At 37.8% G+C, this 21,318-nt stretch overlaps 1 protein-coding gene across 1 annotated transcript in view; it reads left to right on the top strand.

The window, feature by feature from the left end:
- Nucleotides 1-8,202: 8,202 nt before the first annotated feature.
- Nucleotides 8,203-21,318, top strand: part of Ankrd31 (ankyrin repeat domain 31) — a 257,731-nt gene continuing 244,615 nt past the window's right edge. Inside the window, exon 1 of the mRNA XM_021252381.2 lies at nt 8,203-8,651. Coding sequence (XP_021108040.1) covers nt 8,548-8,651 — 104 coding nt within the window. The 5' untranslated portion in view covers nt 8,203-8,547. The remainder of the gene's footprint in view (nt 8,652-21,318) is intronic.

Below are 21,318 nucleotides of genomic sequence, written 5' to 3'. Positions count from 1 at the left end.
TTCTTAACTCAGGTAACTAGCCTCTAAATGATTAATTAGACCTCAACTTTGCATTGCCATAAAGAAATCACATTATTTTTCTCTATGCTAGCATATACTACTAAAGGAAAAGCCAGTTTTAGTTTGCTAGCATTTGGTGCTTGTGCCATCACAGTCACTCTTAGTTATATGTTGCTCAATAACAGGGGTATTTTGCAGGTGCTTTCTCCACTGTTTGAATATAACATGGTTGCACAAATTTCAGTGGTATAATCCACCACACTGAGACTCTGTGGTATGGCCTATTGCTCCTAGGTACATGCTTGTATAGCATGTTACTTACTGTACTGAGCAATGCAGGCAGCTGGAACAAATGCTAAGAATCTGTGTGTCTGAACTTATCCATCTAAACATAGAAAAGGTGCAGTAAAACATGATATAAGCCATGTAAAAGTGTGCCTACATAGGCTACTTCTCATGAATGGAGCTTGTTCGACTGGAAGTTGTTCTGGGTGAGTCACTGAGTGGGTGGTGAAGGAATGTGAAGCTGAGGATGTTACTGTGCACTACTGTAGACTTAAACAATGTACACTTAGGATACACTAGATTTATACAGATATTGTTATTTTTTAATAATAAATTAACCTTAGGTTATTGTAACTTTTTTCCTTCATGTGGTGGATTAACTAATGGTCAACTTGGAATACCCAGCTGAACTGAATCAGCATGGTTTGGGGATGGAAGACCCACTTGGGGATTGTCTCCAATAGCATAAAAAGAGAACTGGTGGGAAAGATTGTTGGCTGTTTATTTTCTTGGAGAGCTCACCGTGGGTGGTTTTCCTGATGTGAACTTGGTGTTCTCTTATCCTAGGAGGACCTTGGTCCTTGCCATTGTTGGGAATGCCTGCTGTTCTCATCAGGGGAGCTCTGATCTTTGCTGTGAGCACCACTTCCTGGCTCCAGATCCCTCAGCCTGGGGGCACAAATCCTTTACCCTGCCAATGCAGGCTTTCTAGCTTCCACCACTGGCCTTTAGGCCTTCCTGGTGCAGATCCTCTATAGGGATAAGTATGAGACCTTGTCTTGGGCTCTAGGCCTTCAGCTGGACTTGTACAGGACACTGCTGTGGGATCAAGGCCCTTGACTGGATTCTTTGGGTCTCTAGTGTGGGGCTAGATCTCTTGCACTCCTCTGCATTTGACTTTTAGGGTGACTATTATACAATAATCCTATAAATTATGTGTCCTGTGTTAAATCTATTTCCCTTGTAAACCCTGGCCACAACACTTCATAAACTTCAATTTTTAAAAACTCTTGACTCTTGTAATAACATGTTGCTTAAAACACACAGTGTACAGCTCTGCAAAAAATATTTTCTTTCTATATACGCTTACTCTGTAAGCTTAGTTCTACTTTATTTATTTTTTGCATTTTAAACTTTTTTGTTGAAAATTTACGATGTAAACACCTGCATTATCCTGGGCCTATACAGGGTCAGGGTCATCCATTTTACTGTCTCCCACCTCTACATCTTGTCCTTCTGGGTATCATCAGGGGCGTGACATACATGGTCATCTCCTGTAATAATACTGCCTTCTTCTAGAATCCTTCCTGAAGGACCTGCCTGAGGCTCTTCTTGAGATGTTACTCTTATCAGAAATTTGCCCAGGGTGATTTTCTTGGTTTCTTTTTTTCCTTCTAGATGTGCTTGTGATGCACCATGAACATTCCTCTCTATTAGTGAAAGTCTCTCATTAATGGATACCCAGTTGTTCCAGCACCTTGTGTTTAAAAAAAAGTGTTCTATTGGGCTGGAGACTTAGCTCAGTTTTCCCAAATGGAACTAGGCTGATCTCATCGGAGAAGGAACGTGGGGCCTCAATGCTGCTGGGAATGGCTGCTGTTTTCATCAGGGGAGCTCTGATCTTCACTGTGAGCATCACTTTGACCAGGGTAGGTTTTCTGGCTTCCACCACTGGTGTTTGGGCCTTCCAAGTGCAGATCCTCAATACAAACAGGCATGAGAGACTGCTGTGGGTTCTAGGCCACTGGCTTGACACTTGGAGGATATTGTCTTGGACTCCAAGCCTTTAGCTGGACTTGTGTGGGAAACTGCTGGGATCCAGGTCCTCAGCTGGATTCTTTGGGCCCCTAGTGTGCGGTTAATCTCTTGCACTTCTTTGCCTTTGACTTTTTGGATAATTATCATAAAATAATCCTATAAACTATGTGTTCTGTAGTAAATGTATTCTCTTGCGAAAACTGTGACTACAACAAAATATGACCTCAAAAGAAGAGGAGAGACAGAGGAGAGACCCTGAGAGAGAACACCAGGTAATGATGAAGGTAGTGGTCAGAGTGGGAGATCTATAAGCCTAGGAATGCTAAGAATTGCTAGCAATGGACAGCAGCCTCATATATCTTATGTTCTCGGCACTACTGGATTTCATCAAGAGGGCACACTGAGTGATTGACTAGAATCATAGTGATTGATGTCTAGGTTTGTGTAAGTACATTCTATGATGTTTGCAAAATGATGATATAAATCTCCCAACTGGACATTTTTCAGAATGACTCCCTGCTCTTAACTGATGCAGATTATACTGTCAAAAACCACTGAGCTGTGTTATTTTACTACACCAAAACTGGTTGGGCTGGGATATTTTAATTTCTTTTTCTACATCTGTATACCTACAAATACATTAGGTCTCACTAAGTCACCCAGGGTGGCCTCAACCTTGAACTTCTCTTGCCTCAGCCTCCCAAATAGCTGGGATTACATGTGTGTGCCATCGTACCTGACTGAGCCATGATATATTTCTGTATATATTTCTTAAACTAGCACACATAATCCTACAGCAGGAGAATGAGAATTTTAGGTGGACAAAAGATAATGTACACACAGCAGTTTGAGCCTTAAAAGTGTGATTGACATAAATACATAATACTAATAAAAATTGAAATTTTAATGGTTTCTGTTGATTGCCAAAAAATGAGACATTTGTATATAGCTAAAACTCCCATGTAAATATGTTTAAACTAATGTATTTGTAGGTGTACAGATGTAGAAAAAGAAATTAAAATATTCCAGCCCAACCAGTTTTGGTGTAGTAAAATAATACAGCTCAGTGGTTTTTGGTTTTTTGTTTTTCTTTTTGGTACCGGGGATCGAACTCAGGACCTTGTGCTTGTGAGGCAGGCAGTGAAACCACTGAGCTAAATCCCCAGCCCTAGCTCAGTGGTTTTTGACAGTACAGTTTGTATCAGTTTTCCTACTTATACGCAAATGAAGCAGTGTCTTGAACCTTAATAACAATGTGTGACAAGATTCAACTTGTTTGGTGCAGTTGGTTGTTGAGCTACAACTGTTGTGTTGTTTTAAAGTGTGCCATAAATCACAGATCGTGAGCAACGCATTTCATAGAAATTGTGAGATCCAGTCACTTCACATTCTGTCAAATAAAAACATTATGGTGTGTCCTCATCCACCTTATTCATTGGATCTGGCACCCTGTGACTTCTGGCTCCTCCCAAAGTAAAAATGACCATGAAAGGTAAATGTTTTGAATCAGCTCAAGACAAAGAAGCAACCTTGACAGCTCGACTAAAGACAAGAAAGAGAACTTCCAGAAATGCTTCAAAAGTGGCAAGAAAAATGGGAAGAGTGTGTTTGAAGCAAGGAGAGTATTTTTTTTTTTTGGTACTGGGGATCAAACTCGGGACTTTGCACTTGCAAGGCAGGCACTGGAACCACTGAGCTAAATATCTGGCCCATGAGGGGAGTATTTTGAGGGGGGTTAATGACAATGTGTCTTTTACTATAATAATTTTTAAAAGGTTTAAATAGTCACTGTATTTTTAATCACAAATCAGTTTTATGTATTTATAAAACAAAAAAATATATTTTAAATATATATTTTATACATTTGTAAACCACACACATATATCAAATTGAAAATTAGTGATTTTCCATTTCATTATATATGAAGTATACCTCAACAAGGAGAAGCATTGTAAAAGATGATGCTATTATTCAATAGCTGGTTAGGTACATCTTGATTTGTGTGGAGGATTTTATCCATCCTTATTTCCTTATCTCTCCTAAAAAACCCTGTAAAAACTACAATCCAAGGTAAAGCCACAAATTCACTATGTAAGCAGCTAACAGAAAACAGTGTTTGCTATCCAAATGCAGTCTTTATGGAGGTTCCATAGCGTTCACTTCCAAGGATAGTTCAGGTATGTCTCTGCTACATGAAATTCCAGAGCTGTCACTGCGGTTCCACTTTTTACTTTATTCTATAAACAGTGCTGCACAGCTATACATTCGCAAGTGTAGAGCTAGACTTCATGCTTTTCAATAACGATAGAATATTTCATTGCATAATCTCCTAGTGATGGATATTTAGGTTGTTTATAGCTTTTTAAAATTCAGTGAGGCATGATGCTAATACAGGAATAAATTCCTAAAAGTGTGAAATATTTTATTAAGTGTTGCTAAACTGTCTCCAAAAAGAAACTGAACTAAATCTATTCTCCCTCCAAGGATGTATGATAGCATTTATTGTCCCCATTGAATATTGTCAATTTTTTCCCCCCATTTTTGTCAAACAGACTATACTAACAAACCTGCAAACAGCTCACTGGCTTTATGAACTAGGTTTAACATCTTTTTTTTTTTTGGTATTGGGAATCGAACTCAGGACCTTGTGCTTGTGAGGCAGATGGTGGCACCACTGAGCTAAATCCCCAGGCCTAAGTTTAGGATCCTTTAAAATCTTGTGTTTTAATAAGTTATTACTACAGAAGCGGGGAGGAACAAGCATGGAGAAGAGAGATGAAGAGACAGACATATAGACTTCTTAGCATTTGAGCCATCGTTGAGTGCTACAGTACTTGTCTTGAGGCAGGCAAGAAGGAATTTGTCAAACTAGTTGATAAAATCAAGGTCATCTCCACAAGGATGTTGCATTTGAGTTTCTAATTCTTTTGAGAGTCTGTCATGGCCTTATCTATTACTTTAATCATCAGTTTTTGATACCAATATTATACTGTGTTTACAGGGGGAAAAACCCTTAAAAATCTTTACAAGCCCTTAATGATACATGATAATAGCTCAATATGTTTCCAATATTGTAGCTCTTTTCATGTCTTCATAATTTATAAAACATTTGAATGCATTTCCTCTGAGAAAATGTATATGGTTGCCTCTTACCTAGGACCTTTTGTATTTCTGCAAATACATTGCAGTGCATTATTTAATGTCTAACAGACTAAACCATGAATAACTATAATAGCAAAGATCATACAGAATAGCAATAACATCTTGCAGGCAACCTGGGAAAATGGGCTACAGAGGGCTATTGAAATTGTATTTTGGCGAGTATCGTGTACTGTCTTATTTTTCCAATGCCAAGTGTTTTTGTAATCATCTTCTGCTGGTTTCATAGACTTCATTATATCTTTTTATCAATTGTCAGAATAAGAGGCTATTAGCTACTCTTCAGAGTATTAATTATATAGTAAAATTATTATACTTTTATATTAATATAATTATATATTAATTATGTAATACGCTACCATCTTAAATTGCATGCATTGGTGCTTGATAGTATCTATCACAAAAAACTGCCGGAACCACAACTTTGCACCAAGGCAACTGCAATCTTACACAGAACTAATTCTACATCCATCTAGGAACTGTTCAGTTTTGATTGGCACCACCCTCATCATTGGTTCTTGTGACCAAGGATTATTCTTTTAAAATATGTAATCCTCCTCGGTTTTGCCTTTAAAAACTTTCTCTTACCTCAATCTTTTAAAATATGCTCTTTGTTTACTATGGTGTATTTATTTCCATTGCAGCGCTGTGCCATTCCCAAATAAGTATTATTATTCTTTGAGAAATCTCTCACTGATAGTTATTTGGGTTGTGGTGTAAAATGAATATAAATGCTTTTCTCCCAGTTTTTTGACTAATGCATTCTTTATTATTACATTATTATTTTATATTAGCTATCAATATACCTTTCTAACTACTTGAATTTTTAAATTTTCTTTTTCTAAGAGTTCTCATTCTATTATTTATCCCATGATAAATAATTGTCAAAAGAAACCAGCTTATTTGTCCTATGAATCTCCCACATTCTGTATTTGGTTAAATTTATCCTTTTGATGTTGTTTTATAGACTCTTCTGCATTCTTTTCCCATATAAATAACCTGTAGTTAGGTCTAAGATTTGCTTAGACACAGGTTCTTGGCTTATTAATCATAGGCAATACCATGTATATATCTCTATTGTATCATTCCAAGAAAAACATATCTGGTTGTCTCACTTTTAGGAAGATTCAGATTGATCGGTGGGTTTAATTGTCTGATCATTGTAAAATTTCCACCATCCTTCTGACTAATGATTTAGCAGCTATGACAATCATTGCCTAGATTGACTGTTTCATGGGTGAAAAGTGATTTTCTAAGTCTACCACTTCTCTTAAATTTGTTAGTTGTGATTTTTCTATAAAAATATGTAATATATATACAAAATATAATATTTTCCTCATCAATTCTGGCTATCCTGAATGGATAACCATTCCTGAATGGATAGGAATGGCAGGAAAAATGGTTTATTTTTCTCCTTTATTAATTTTAGAATAAAATTAATGGTGCCTAGCAACCTCCAAAACTACTTAATTACTATTTTTAGTGAAATACTAGGTTTTTAATATTTGACGTGTTTCAACATATTAAAAAAATTTTCCAGTTAATTAAAAAGAAAAATGAGTTCTATTTCAAACACTGAAACCTGAAATGTCTGGGTAGCCTGATGGTTCAGTTTCATAACTTAACACATCCTGGTTAAAATAGTTTGAATTGGACTGGAGCCTACATTCCTAGTAAAGTTGCCCTATCCATTTTTCCATCTCAGCCCTGAACTGAAATTTTGAATTTTGTAAAAACAAATTTTTCTTTACAAATTAATTTTTTCAATTGTGATTTTTTTTCCTTTTAAAGTCAGACTGGTATTATGAGGTTTATCTCTGAAATTCCTCCTTTATGCTGGGACCATCACCAATGTGGATGAGCAGGAGAGCAAATAGGAATTTTGGTGCGATTTAAATTTGCAGGATACAGTATAGGTGAACAAGTGTGACAAGAACAGAGGTTCTTTGCCTATTTATTATTGCTCTGCTTACTTACAGAGTTGAGGTGAAGAATGCTTTACTAAGTTTAAAAGTCAGGAACTACTAATCATGTGGTTTTTGTCTGACCATGTGTTTTAAACATCAGTGACTTAAATAGGATTTAAATGATACAAAGAAAAAATAATGAGAAAGTCACTCCAGGCAATGATAAGGGGAGTGAACCATGGAGTCAGAAAACCCTAGTTGTATTCACTTACTTAACAAAACTTTAAAGATTGTAATATGTGCTAGACACTAGAAATTCCAAGGTGAATACTAAATACTGGCTACGGGAAAGCAGCCCAGTCTTGCCTTGATCTTTCTCTTCCTTGTCAAGTTGAAGCTCACCTGGCTTTGTTTTAAATTAGTGTAACGCAGGAACATATGTTCTCTTGAGCGATTTCGTAGATGCGTTGCACTTACACATTTAAGACATCTGATGACACTAGGCAATTGAAACTTTTATTGACTGAAATGTCCTTATGCGAAGCTTGAATATAGTTTAAAAACTTTCAAGTAGATTGAAACACATCAAATATGCAAAATTCTAGTACTGCATCAAAAAATTATTACTTTGGAGGTTGCTAGGCAGCACTGTTATTTCTAAAAATTGATAAAGAGGGAAAATAAAGCCATTATACTGTTTTCCCGACATAATATGGGTTTCAGGATTGAAGAGAGAAAAATACAAATGCACCCATTAGATTAATTAGTTTGTCTACCTTCTCAGATCCTTGGGGATGAAGTGTCAAAGGTATTCAGGTGGAAGGAAGAACTCGGTGGATTGGTGGACTGCAAAAACATTTTGGGTCTACCACTATATTCTGCCTTTAGAAAGCCTAAGACTAGGGCTGCCAGAGCGAGCAGGCTGACAGTCCTAGATCTGGATCACAAGCACCAGGTAGGTACACTACAGGTGATGTGACATCTGGGTTTAGCCTGGGGTATGACTGAGACACAGCTGTCTTTCTGGTCCCTTCGACAGCAAACCCGGTTCCCTTGTCACCCAGAGAAGAGGGCAAAACAGACCGGGAACCACAGAGCCATCCCCAGAGGTGGACCGGAAACCCAGAGCTCAAAACCACCAGCCAATTCCGGCTGCAGGGGCCAGAGGGCGGAGCCTCGTGTAGCGAGGCTCCGACGTGCGGTGCGTGCGCTGCTGCTGCTGCTCCCTGCGGGCGATGCGGGCGACGCGGGCGACTCTGCAGAGCAGGAGAGCGAGGCCTTCGACCTCTTGACGCTTTTGGTCAAGGCCTAGCTATTGCCACGAGTTTCATTAGTATTTTTAAACTCTGAATTCCTGCTGGCCCGCAAAGCATCCTTTTGTTTTCAAGAAAGGGGAAATTCAAGGAGAGTTTTAAAAGACTTTGAATTCGAGGCCAAGATGGAGGAAGACGCCCAGGCTCCAGACTGGGACAGTGATGAAACCGTGATTGAGGGGTCGGTGGCAGAGAGCGACAAAGAAGACGAGGAGCTGCCCTGGACAAGGTGACTACTGCTCGGCTGTGGCCACGGCACCGAACCTGACCCTGGGATTTTGGGGTTGCGTGGAGGCGGCCTGCAGCGTAGGGACGGGCAGTGTCTGCACGTGGAAAATGTAAAGCAGCAAGCACTGTTGACCCTCATCCTGGTGAGGAGGGACGACGTGAGGTACACAGTGGGTGGCTTTTTGGCGTTAACGAAAAGCCTTTACTCGTAGGTTGGGCCCAGGAGTCCTGCTGCACAGGCAATCTTGGCTCTAAATTCCTAAAATACATGCTGCTTCAAGTTGATTTACAGAATTTCTCTCAGGGAAAATGTGTGATAGTGAAACTGGTTCCTACCACTCTATTATGGATGTTGTATTCGATTAAAGTTGATATTTATTGAGTATGTTCTCTGGGATACATGAAGGAAGAAAATTTAAACGCTGAGGTTACTACCTCCGAGAAATGTTGAGGACAGGAAAAAATACTTCAGCAGATTATTTCAGTATAATGTGGGAAGAGAAGTGTGCTCGGGCTTCTTTGGGAGCCCGAAAGGACTCTTAGTTCAACCTAAGTGGTTGTCAGAGTTTCCTGAGGTTGACTTCTGAATAGAAGCTAAGAGGTGGGTCAGGAATTAGCCAGAGGAGGAAGAGACTGTGTTCTTGGACAAGAAACTACATGGGAAAAGGTATAGAGGTGAGACCAACACTTAAAGCCTATAGATTTGTAAAATGTGTGGTAGGGAGTAGCAAAAGAGAAAGTGGGGTGAAAATGTGTTTGTGCCACTTCTTCATACTCAAGCTTCACTGCACCATTTCATTTGAATTACTGTTCTCTTTTTTTTCCTCTGCTTTAAAAAAAATTTTTCTCAGACATTTGATTAGGATGGGCACAACTTTCTTTGTGTTTTTCCTCCTTTCATGGAGCATGTTGAATCTGTAAATTCACGTCTCTCATGTCAAGTTTAGGAAGTTTTCTGTCATCTTTTTTTTTCTGTACCAGTTTCTCCTTTCCTTCTGATACTTCAGTGACATAAATGTTAGATCTTCTGACATTGTTCGCCAAATCACTGAGTCTCTATTTACTTAAAATTTTTTTTCTCTCAGTTTATAACTTCTAATGCTATATTTTCAAGTTCACTTACCCTGTCCTTTGTCATTTCCATTTTGTTGTTGAGCCTGTTTGACAATTTTTTTTTTTTAATTTCTGATGCAGTTTTTTTTCTTCTAAAATATCCATGTAGTTCTCTTGGTTTAGGGTTTATTTCTCTCCTGAGAACCTCAATATTTCCATTTTGCTAATGCTCACTTTTATCCTAAGGAGGATAGTTATAAAGCTGCTTTAAAGTCTTTGTCTTGTAAGTCTGACGTCAGGGATGTAGGTTAGGGGATCTTTTTCATGTTGAGTAATTTTGGATTGTATCCTGGAAATTTTGAATTTTATGTTGTGGATTCTTGGCCTTGTTAAAACCCTTGCAGGGACGTCTAACCTTTAGGCTTGCCTGGGCTACACTGAGTGAAGAGGGATTGTCTTGGGCTGCAAATAAAATACATAATATAGTTAATGTATATAAGTAACAAAATTTTCTTTTAAAAATATTTGTTATACAACGTTAAAGAAAAAGAAGACCACAGGTTTCGCATGCCTGCTGGATAGAGTGTTGTTTTTGTTTTAACGGGCAAGTCAATGTGACTAGGTTCAGACTGTACATTTTGTTTTGCCTTCTGTGTGAGGTGGCTATGTCCGTCTTCCTTATGCTGTTTGAGCCTGATGCTTATACTTCTCAGGGATTTTAATCCAGGTCTTGGGCAGTAGATAATATCATAGTTCAGTTCCATAAGCCTTTGTTATATTTCCTTGGCTGCACTACATGTGGACAGCTCAGAGTTTTGCTTAGGACTTTTCATTGGTTCCCTTTTCTTTTGCCAGGATTTTTTTTTTTTTTTTTGAGACAAGATCTTACTATGTAGCTAAGGCTGGCCTTGAACTCACAGTGATCCTTTGGCCTCTGCCTCCTGAATGCTGGGATTAACAAGCATGTGCCATGACAGCTGGCTTTTGCCAGGATTCTTCCTACTGATATCTTCTCTAGGATTCTTATTTCTCCTTGTACCCATTTGCTGTTTCATATGATCAGAAAGACCCGTTTTTCTCAATGTCAGCCTTCTCATTAGAATAGTTCCCTAAACCTGGAGCAACCTTCAGGGCAGTGTTAGGAAAAGAGGAAGGAGAAGGAGATTCTTGCCATGTTCTTTAGGCTACACAGACTTTAAACTGCTGTGGTTATTGGCAGTACAGCTTTGATGCTGGCAGTAGCCTTAGGCAGGGTTGAAAGGTAGGAGAAGAACAAAAGAAAACTTGGGATTTTTTTGCATGCCTTCTAGCAGGCTCCCCTTTCCTTAGTCTTCTGGATAGAAACAGGCTTTTCTTTTTGTTTTCTGTGTTCTCTGTGTAGTTCTGGGATTAGGCCTTCAATCAAACCTAAAACACAGAAAAGGGAACAAAAGACAAAACAAAAAATAAAATGAAACTCACATCTATAGATGGTTATTCAGATTTCAACTTTGGCCCTCAATCTACCTGTTTTTTACTTTTCAGAATTCTGAGGTAGCTTTTAAGACATACTTCCCCGAAGTATTTAGTTGTGAGTGGAGAATTAGGCTATAAGTGGTTCACTTTGTCTTGACAGACTAATCTTTTTCTTTTATTGATTTTTAAACACTTGTTTGCAGTGTTGTAAAACATTATTTTTTAGACCTTACAGCCCCAAGTTAAAAATTAATGTTCTTTCATTTGCACTGAAATACAGTCAGAGTCTAAGCCAGTGCTTTTAGTTTTTGTTTTCTTCATCTTCTTTGTTAACTTGTATGTAGTTCATTCTGTTTTTCATGTGTAAGTTCTCAATTTTGGAATGAGAAATGCAGTACAGTAGAGCTCTCCAACAGGCAGGATATTATATAGTTGGATACAGCTAAACAATCCTTAAGAAGTATTGTAGCTACTAAGATCTTTTTGCAGAGAACTGAGAATTGGTGCCCTTTGGGAATAGAAAGGGCAAGGCTTTCAGAGACTCAAGATGCAAGGTGTTAACTTTGTGTGAGGAAGTGCTCAAGAGCTTGCACTTGGTTGTTTTTACTGCTGCTTCTGGAAACCTTGTTCATTTAGTCCACAGTGGGGTTCTGTAGGTGTTGCTACAAATCTTCTGTAAATATTCAAGTGGGTAATACTTTTTAGGGGGATGGTTAATGGGAATTGAACCCAGGGAACTCTACCACTGAGGTACATTTCTGGCCTTTTTTATTTTTTTAACTTTGAGACAGGGCCTTACTAAGTTGACCAGACTGGCCTCAAACTTCTAATACTCTTGCCTCAGCCTCCTAGATCATTGGAATTATAGTCACTATACCAGGCTAGTAGGGTTTTGTTTGTAATTTATTTTCTAAGAGGCAGGATTCATTTTTCTTAGATGTCCTCTAGGAATTTAACTACCAATCCTTATTTTCTGTCTTAACCTCTGGTGATGTTAACCACTTAATAACATTAAGACATATGTTTCAATTTAATCTCATTGAGGATTAACTGAACTACTTCATTGTTATGTGGATTTGAATGTATGTTAAGGTCAAAGGTCTTCTGAACACTATAATTGCATAAATAAAAAAGGCTAACTCAACATAATTACCATGAAAAGTGCGAAGTCTGACTCTCAAGAAAGACTAACACTGTACACATATGAATTGTTTAAAAAGAAAATATCTTACAAAGGATATAAGATAACTTGAGCGATGATAGGAATAGAAGGCAAGGGATGAGAGATACAGAGTTAATCATCAAATTATCTAATAGAAGCAACAATTTCAGAAGGAGCTATGTTGAAATAGAGGCTTTTCCCTAAGGTAGAAGGTGCCAAGTACTATGTTTAGAACCAATATTTGGATAGGATATTTTAAATGGATTTTTATGAGTCAAAGGCTTAGCATGACATTAGGACCTTGTTGCTGTCAACATTTTGATCATGTCAAACAGAAATCCTAATTGTCATAAAACATTTAATTTTAGGGCTGGGAATTTAGCTCAGTGGTTCCGGTGCCTGCCTCGCAAGCGCAAGGTCCCGAGTTCGATTCCCCGTACCAAAAAAAAATTTAATTTTATTGGGCTGAGGATTTAGCTCAGTGGTTCTGCCACCTGCCTCGCAAGTGCAAGGACCTGAGTTTGATCCCTGGTAGCAAAAAAAAAAAAAAATTTAATTTTACTTTTAACAAAGCAGTGAAAACTGCTTCAGGTCTTAAATCATATTTCACCTGAAGCTTTTCCTTTTAATCCAACCAGTTAATTTCCCTTCCCTGTTTCATAGTTAATACTTCTCAATATTTCATCTTCCTAATATTCCAAAGTTATAGTTCATGATTGAAGTACTGAACCCATCAAAAGTAATCAGTGACTTTTGGGGTATTAGTTATTGATGTAGAATAATGGTTTGACTAAGCATCAGTAAATTAAGGTTGTGTTTTTAGTTGGTTTGTTGACTAAACATGAATAAGTGATTTTTCTGGATCTCACTTATTAAGGGTTATATCTGGTTGTCTCCCCAAAGCTTCGTGCACATGTAGAAGGTGATTGAATTGTGGGGCGCTACGCCTGCCTTGGTGTCCACAGGTGAGAAGAGGTGGGTCATTGTCAGTGTGACCTAAAAGGGTTTATCTATCTCCCTGGCTTGCCCTTCCTCTCTGCTTCCTGTCCACCATGCCCCTCTGCCATGCTGTCCTGCCTTGGAACCAGCTGACTATGAACTGAAAAATGAGCCAAAATAAACCTCTCCTCCTTTAAATTCTGGATGTTGGGCACGGTGTTTCAGTGATGAGAAAGTGACTAAGGTACCACTCTTCATTTTCCTTTAAGGACTAAATATAGCCCTAACTCCTTCTTTAAGAAAATAGTGAAAAAAGCCCCAATAATTTACATATAAGGAAATTATCTCAGAGATAACGTGCAAAAACAAGAATTTAAAAATGTATACTAATTGAGAATCATAATGCTGAAATTATCATATAGTCTTCTGATCAGTATATCAATATTTAATGCTTTGGGGAGGAATTTTAATAAGAAGACACACCAGACCACTTTAGTTGGTAAGTTGGAGGGATCAACACCCCCCATCTGAACCTGGACTATCTTCAGGGGAAGGGCAGCTGGAACCTGCAGTAGAACCTGGTAGAGTTCACCCGTACAGGAGGTCAGGGAGCTCAACTTGGGCCTTGCAGCCAGAAATCAGCCTGAATCTCAAGGGTCTGCTACTGGCTTGCTGAGACTAATTGACTTTGATCTACACACTGCAGCTCACGTTGTCTATTGTGACGGCAGAGACATACCCTGAAGGAGACCCTTCATTTTTATTTTTTTATTTTCAGAATTATTTTTTTCTTATTTTTATTTATTTTTTATTTTTATTTTTTATATTCATTTTTTTCTCTACTCAATTTCTTTCTTTCTTCTTTTTCTTTTCTTTTTTTTTTTTACTTTTCTTCCTCTCTTCCTTTCTTGCTCTCCCACATTGTTCTTTATCTCCCTTTTTGTTACAGTTTCTAGCTTCCCTATTGCTGTTGGTTGTTCTGTTCTTGTCTTTGTGCTTTCATTCTGTCTTTTCCTCTTGTCCTCCACAGTTCCCTGGAGTTTGTGTGATCTACTTGTATCCTCTGCCCTCACTTCTAACCTTTCCCTATCTTTTTTTTTTTGTTAAATTCTTTTATTGGTACATTTTAGGTATACAACACAATTACATTTCTCATTGGGAATTGGACCTTTACATAATGCATCTTGGTTCTTATTTTTTCCCCATTCCTAGCCCTCCCTTCACCCCCTCTACCCTTCCCTATTTACAAAGACTTTATTTCCATTTTTTCCATTTCTCATCATTTTCCTTTCCCTTCTTTCCTTTCCCCTGCCCCTCCCACTACCCCTACCACTTTGGACCTTTTCTTCCTATTTTGCCTTGTCGATTATTCATTCTAATCATTGGTACATTTTAGGTATACAATATAATGACTTTCATCATTGGAAATTTGCACCTTTACATAATCTCTCTTGGTTCTTATTTTTCACCCTTGCCCAGCCCTCCCTTCAACCCCTCCATTCCTCCCTATTTACAAAGATTTTGTTCCTATTTTTCCATTTTCTCATATTAATCCCATTCCCTTCTATCCTTTGCCCTAGCCCTCCCACTTCCTTCCCCTTTGCCCCTTTTCTTCCTATTTCACATTACCTATTATACATTTTGGTCCTTATTTACACTTTCTGTTTCTCACACTAGAGAAACTATTTGGTATTTATACATGTGTGTCCTATTTATTTCACTTAAGAGTATCGCCTCGATGTGCATCCACTTAGCTATAAATGTCTCTAATTTCTCATTTTTTATGGCTCCATTTATACTCCATTTATACTCCATTTTATAAAACAACCACATTTTCTTTATCCAGTCTCCAGTTGATGGGCATTTGGGCTGTTTCCAAGTTTTAGCTATCACAAACTGTGCTGCTATCAACATGGGCACACATATATCACTGTGGTATGATTCTTTTAATTCTTTGGGGAAGATCCCCAGCAGTGGAATAGGGCAGTCAAATGGGACTTCCAGTCCTAGTTCTTTGAGGTAGCTCCATACTGATTTCCACAATGGTGGCACCAGTCTACACTCCCACCAGCAGTGGAGCAGGATTCCTCTTTCCCCACAGCCCCGCCAACATTTGTTATTGGTTGATTTCATGATAGCAGCCATTCTTTCTGGAGTGAGGTGAAATCTCAGCATTGTTTTCATTTGCATCTCTCAAATGACCGGTGATGTTGAACATTGTGTCATGTATTTATGTGCTATTTCTACTTCTTTGTTACTTTTCAGGAAGTGCAGTAGAAAAGTTAAGAACCAGAGTCTTTTTATTGTTAATTTGTTGTTCCTGAGACCTTTTAAGAAGTTTTTGGATTTTTTAAATGGGGACTTTTTTCTAAGTAACCTATTTTTTTTCTAATTTATGTGATGTATATTTATGTTTGGGAATGGAAAATATAAGATTTACCTCTATAAATTTTCATGTCCTGGAAATCTATTTGCATCTGTTTTATGGATTCCATTTGTTTCTTATGTTGGGATTCCATCATGTTCCTCAGCTCTTCTGTAGATTTATTAATCATGTCTTGCACTAGGAGCACAATCTCTCTTTTTAGCTGAGAAATTATTTCTGATTTTATTTTTTCCAGATCCCCTTTTGTTGCCAGTTCAGTGGGTCCAGGTGCTTGAGTATCAGAGTGTTCTATCTCATTTCCCTTTGGGGTTGCTGTAGGTGATCTGAAAGTCTGGTTTTGAGACTTATTTATGTGTTTTCTCATTTCACCTGGGGGCGTGGGGGGTCCTGTTGGCTCCCATGCACCTCACCTCCTCTGAGCTGGGAGAGGTGGGACAGGGGCCGGGAGTGACGGTAAGGATGGTGGCCCAGAAGGCCCTTCCTCTGGGCCAGGAGTGGTGGGACAGAAGGTGGCCCAAAAGCCCTTTCCTCTGTGCTGGGAGCAGTGGGAGGGATGGTTGCCGGGAAGCCCCTGCCTCTGGACCAGGAGCAGTGGGATGGCAGCTTAGAAGCCCCTTTCCCTATCCTTCTACCTATCTCTCCCTCCCCAACTTCTTCTAAGCCCCTATCTGAAGGGTGAAGTTACTGTAAGTTTATTCATTATAAACATTTTGGGCTGGTTGTCAATTTTGATTTAATTCACATTTTTTTTTTGGTACTTGGATCAAATTTGGGACTGGGGACCTTGCCACTTGCAAAGCAGGTGGTGGAACCACTGAGCTAAATCCCTGGCCCTAATTCACGTTATTAATGGTGATAGATTAACAACTACCAGAAATTATCATTTTCTAAACTGCTTGGTACTATTGTTGTTCCTAATTTTATCACTTGGGGTAAGCTGTTGTGATTGATCTAATCAGTTATCCTTCCTGATATAATAAAAATGAGATTGCCTCAGAGTCACTGGAGACTGAAAACCTACAGACCAGCTATATCTGGAAGACAACTCTGAGAAGCAATCATCCCATAAGGGTTCTAAATACAAGCAACAAAGATAGTTACAATAAGCAATATCAAAGTATCAACCCAGGAATTTAACCAAGGACAATACCAACAACAAAAAATAAAAATGAGAAGACTTCTAAGCAAGGGACAATGGCAGACTTCCAGCTCAAAGGCAAATTCTGGGGAAATGAGGTAGAAAAGTCTGTTGATCAACCACCTGGACACCCTGAACTGATAACACAGGAAGTAACAAAACAGATGAATGAGACTCTAGAAAAATTCAAAGCAGAAATAATTTCCCAGATAACCACAGAGATGGGGAGCAGAATGAAAGACATGATTAGAGACTCTAGAACAGAAACAGATAAAAAAATAGATGAGTTCAGGACCATGATGGGAGACATGAATGCCCAGCATAGGAAAGAAATGGAATCTATGAAACAGATTCAAATTGATATACAGGAGATTAAAAACTCTATCAAAAGTATACACAGCAGACTGAGCCAGTCTGAAGATAGGATATCAGATATAGAAGACAGGATGGCAGTCAGTGACCATGAAAAGAGAGATCTCTTAAAAATAGTAAGGGACCATGACAAATCAATCCAACAGCTCCTAGATGACACAAAGAAGAATAACATAAGACTGATAGGAGTCCATGAAAAAGCAGGAGAACATACAAATGACAAAAAAAAATGTTCATAGGGCTGGGGATTTAGCTCAGTGGTTCTGGCGCCTGCCTCGCAAATGTAAGGTCCCAAGTTCGATCCCCGGTACCAAAAAAAAAAAAGTGTTCACAAAATTAATGACAGAAAACTTCCCAAACAGACCAAAAGAATTTGACATACAGATAAGTGAGACATATAGGACTCCAACTAGCCATGATAAAAAAAAATCTATACCTAGACATACAATAATCAAGATTCTGGAAACCCAGTAGAACAAAATATTACAAGCAGTTAGAGAAAAGAAAACATCACATGCAAAGGAAAGCCCATTAGAATCACAGAATACTTTTCAACACAAACCCTTGAGTCAAGGAGAGCCTGGAGTGAGGTATTTTAAACTCTAAAAGGAAACAACCTTCAACCTAAACTGATGTATCCTGCAAAACTATCTTTCAAAATAGTTGGGGAAATAAGATACTTCCATGACAAAGAACACCTGAGAAACTTCATGAATACTAAACCAGCACTCCAAACAATTCTAAAAAATATTGTAGGAAAAGACAATGAAGTTCACAACTCCATGAGGCCCAACAGAGCAAATCCATTAGGCAAGGCAAGAAATTAAAGGAAGAGGGGAAAAATATAAAAGAGTCAACAACAGAAAAGTAACATGACAATTATAAGTCAATATATATCAATTATAACCATCAATGTTAATGGCCTCAATTCATCGATCAAAAGGAACAAACTGGCAGAATGGATTAAGAATCAAAATACAACAATATGCTGTGTAAGAGAAATGCAACTAGTTTAAAAAGAAACTCATGGACTGAAAGTAAAAGGATGGAGAACAGTTCTCCATGCGACAGGTACCCAGAAAAAATCAGGGGTGGCTATCTTATTTGCAGACAAAGTAAATTTCAAACCAAAACTAATTAAGAGAGACAAAGAAGATTACTACATCCTTGTAAAGGGCACAGTCCAAGAGGAAGAGATGACAATCATAAATATTTATGCACCAAATACGAATGCTCCCAAGTATACAAAACACATATTAAGGAACATGAAAAGCCAAATAAGCACTAATACAATTGTAGTGGAGGACCTCAGTACTACACTGTCACAAATAAACAGATCATCTAGACAAAAAATCAACAATGAAATAATAGAACTGAACCAAGCTTTTGAACAAATGGACTTAATAGATGTCTCTAGAGTGTTCTACCCCACAGAATCAAAATAAACATTCTTTTCAGCTGCACACAGGTTATTCTCCAAAATAGACTACATACTAGTGCATAGAACATGTTTAAGTAAATGCAAAGGAATTGAAGTTAACCCATGTATGTTGTCAGACCATAGTGCAACTAAACTGGAGATCAATAGCATAAGAAACTGCAAGGACTTCACAAACACATGGAAAGTGACTAACACTCTCCTGAACAACCAATGGGTCACAGAGGAAATTCAAGAAGAAATTAGACAGTTTTTACAATTAAATGATAATGCCAGTACAACATACAGGAATCTATGGGACACAATGAAGGCAATTCTACAAGGGAAATTCATAGCAGTGAATGTCCACACTAGGAATACAGAGCGATCTCAAATAAACAACCTAATGCTGAATCTTAAGCTCCTAAAAAAAGAAGAGCAAGAAAAACCCAAACCTCATATAAGGGAGGAAATTATAAAGATCAGAGGAGAAATCAATGCAATGGAGACTAAGAAACCAATACAAAAACATGAATGAATCAAAGAGCTGGTTTTTCGAAAGAATAAATAAAATTGATAAACCCTTAGCCAATCTTATCCAAAAAAAGGCAAAAAAGGCTAAAATCCATTCAATTAGGAATGAAAAAGGTGAAGTCACAATATATTCAGCAGAAATCCAGAGGACCATTAGTACCTACTTCGAGAACCTGTATGCTAATAAAATGAAAAACACAGAAGAAATGGACAGATATCTAGATACATATGAATTGCCAAAGTTAAACGAAGAAGATATAAAAATTCTAAACACCCCAGTTACAATCAGTGAAATTGAAAACATAATTAAAAATTTACCAACAAAGAAAAGTCCAGGTCCTGTTGGCTTCACTGCTGAATTCTATAAGACATTTAGAGAAGAACTATTGCCATTACTCTTTAAACTTTTCAATGAAATTGAAAGGGAAGCAATACTTCCAAAGTCATTCCTGGAAGCAAGTGTTACTTTGATTCCAAAACCAGAGAAAGACCCAATCAAAAAAGAAAACTACAGGCCATTTTCCCTAATGAACATAGATGCAAAAATCCTCAATAAGATACTGCCAAACAGAACACAGAGGGTCATCAAGAAGATCATATACCATGACCAAGTCAGATTTATCCCAGGGATGCAAGGATGGTTCAACATATGTAAATCAATATATGTAATACTCTATATTAACAGTCAAGGACAAAATCCATATGATCTCAATAGATGCAGAAAAAGCATTTGACAAAATTCAACATCCATTCATGATAAAAACCCTGCAGAATATTAGAATACATGGTCTTTATCTTAACTTGACAAAGGCTATCTATGAAAAACCAACAGCCAACATCATACTAAATGGTCAGAAACTGAATATCTTGACACTAAAATCAGGAACAAGACAAGGATGTCCACTATCACCACTCCGGTTCAATATAGTCTTTTTTTTTCCCATTAAGTTTATTGGTACATTTTAGGTATAAAATACAGTTACATTCATCATTAGGATCTTGTACCATTACATGAGTATCTTGGTTCTTTGTTCAATATAATCTTGGAAACATTAGCCCCAACAGTTAGAAAAGAGAAAGAAATAAAAGGAATAAAGATAAGTTAAACTGTTATTATTTGTTGACAATATGATACTCTACATAGAAGACCCAAAAAACTCGGCCAAAAGACTTCTAGACTTAATTGACAGATTTAGTAGAGGAGATGGATAAGAGATAAACACTCAAAAATCAACAGCCTTCTTGTACACAAATAACGGACTCACTGAGAGAGAAATTAGGGAAACAATCTCTTTCACAGTAGCATCCCCCAAAAATGAAATATCTAGTAATCAGTCTAACGAAGGAAGCAAAAGACCTCTCTCTACATTGAGAACTACAACACTGTGAAAAAAGAGATTGAAAAGGACATAAGAAAATGGAAAGCCATCCCTTGTTCCTGGGTAGGAAGAACCAATATAGTGAAAATGGCCATAGTTCCAAAACTGCTATATAGATTCAATGCAATCCTGATTGAAATCCCAACAGTATATTTCACAGAACTAGAGAAAACAAACCAAAAATTCATTTGGAACCAGAAGAGACCTAGAATAGCAAAAGCAATTCTAAGCAACAGAGACAAGGTAGGGGGTATCACAATCCCCAACTTGAAACTATACTTCAAAGTTACTGTGATAAAAACAGCATGGTACTGTCAAAGAACCAGACCTGAGGATCACTGGAATAGATTAGAAGATGCAGAAACAACTCCAGACATACTCAGCTACCTGTCTTTGACAAAGGAGCCAACCATCCTCACTGGAGGAAAGATAGCCTATTTAATAAATGGTTTTGGAAAAACTGGATTTCAACTTGCCAATAACTAAAACTAGACCACTATCTTTCACCATGTACTAAACTAAAATACAAGTGGATTAAAGATCTAAATATTAAAACAGAAACACTAAACTTGCCAGAAGCTAAGTTAGGTAAAACTCTCTAAGACTTTGGCATAGGAAAAGACTATGAACAAAACCTCAGTAGCACAGGAACTAGCAGAAAGAATTAACAGCTGGGATCTCATCTTATTAAAAAGCTTCTGCAGTGCAAGAGAAATCACCAACGGAGCTAAGAGACAACATACAATCTGGGAAAAAAATTTTTACCAGCTGTTCCTCAGACAAAGGTCTATTTTCTAGAATATATAAAGAAGTCAAAAAATTCAGACCCCCCC

The sequence above is a fragment of the Heterocephalus glaber genome, unplaced genomic scaffold (genome assembly GCF_053883595.1).
Source record: "Heterocephalus glaber isolate CG9 unplaced genomic scaffold, H.glaber_assembly_v1.0 deba00001788, whole genome shotgun sequence".
Taxonomy (NCBI): domain Eukaryota; kingdom Metazoa; phylum Chordata; class Mammalia; order Rodentia; family Bathyergidae; genus Heterocephalus; species Heterocephalus glaber.
The sequence above is the reverse complement of the archived record's forward strand: the minus strand, read 5'-3'. Positions and strand labels throughout refer to the sequence as shown.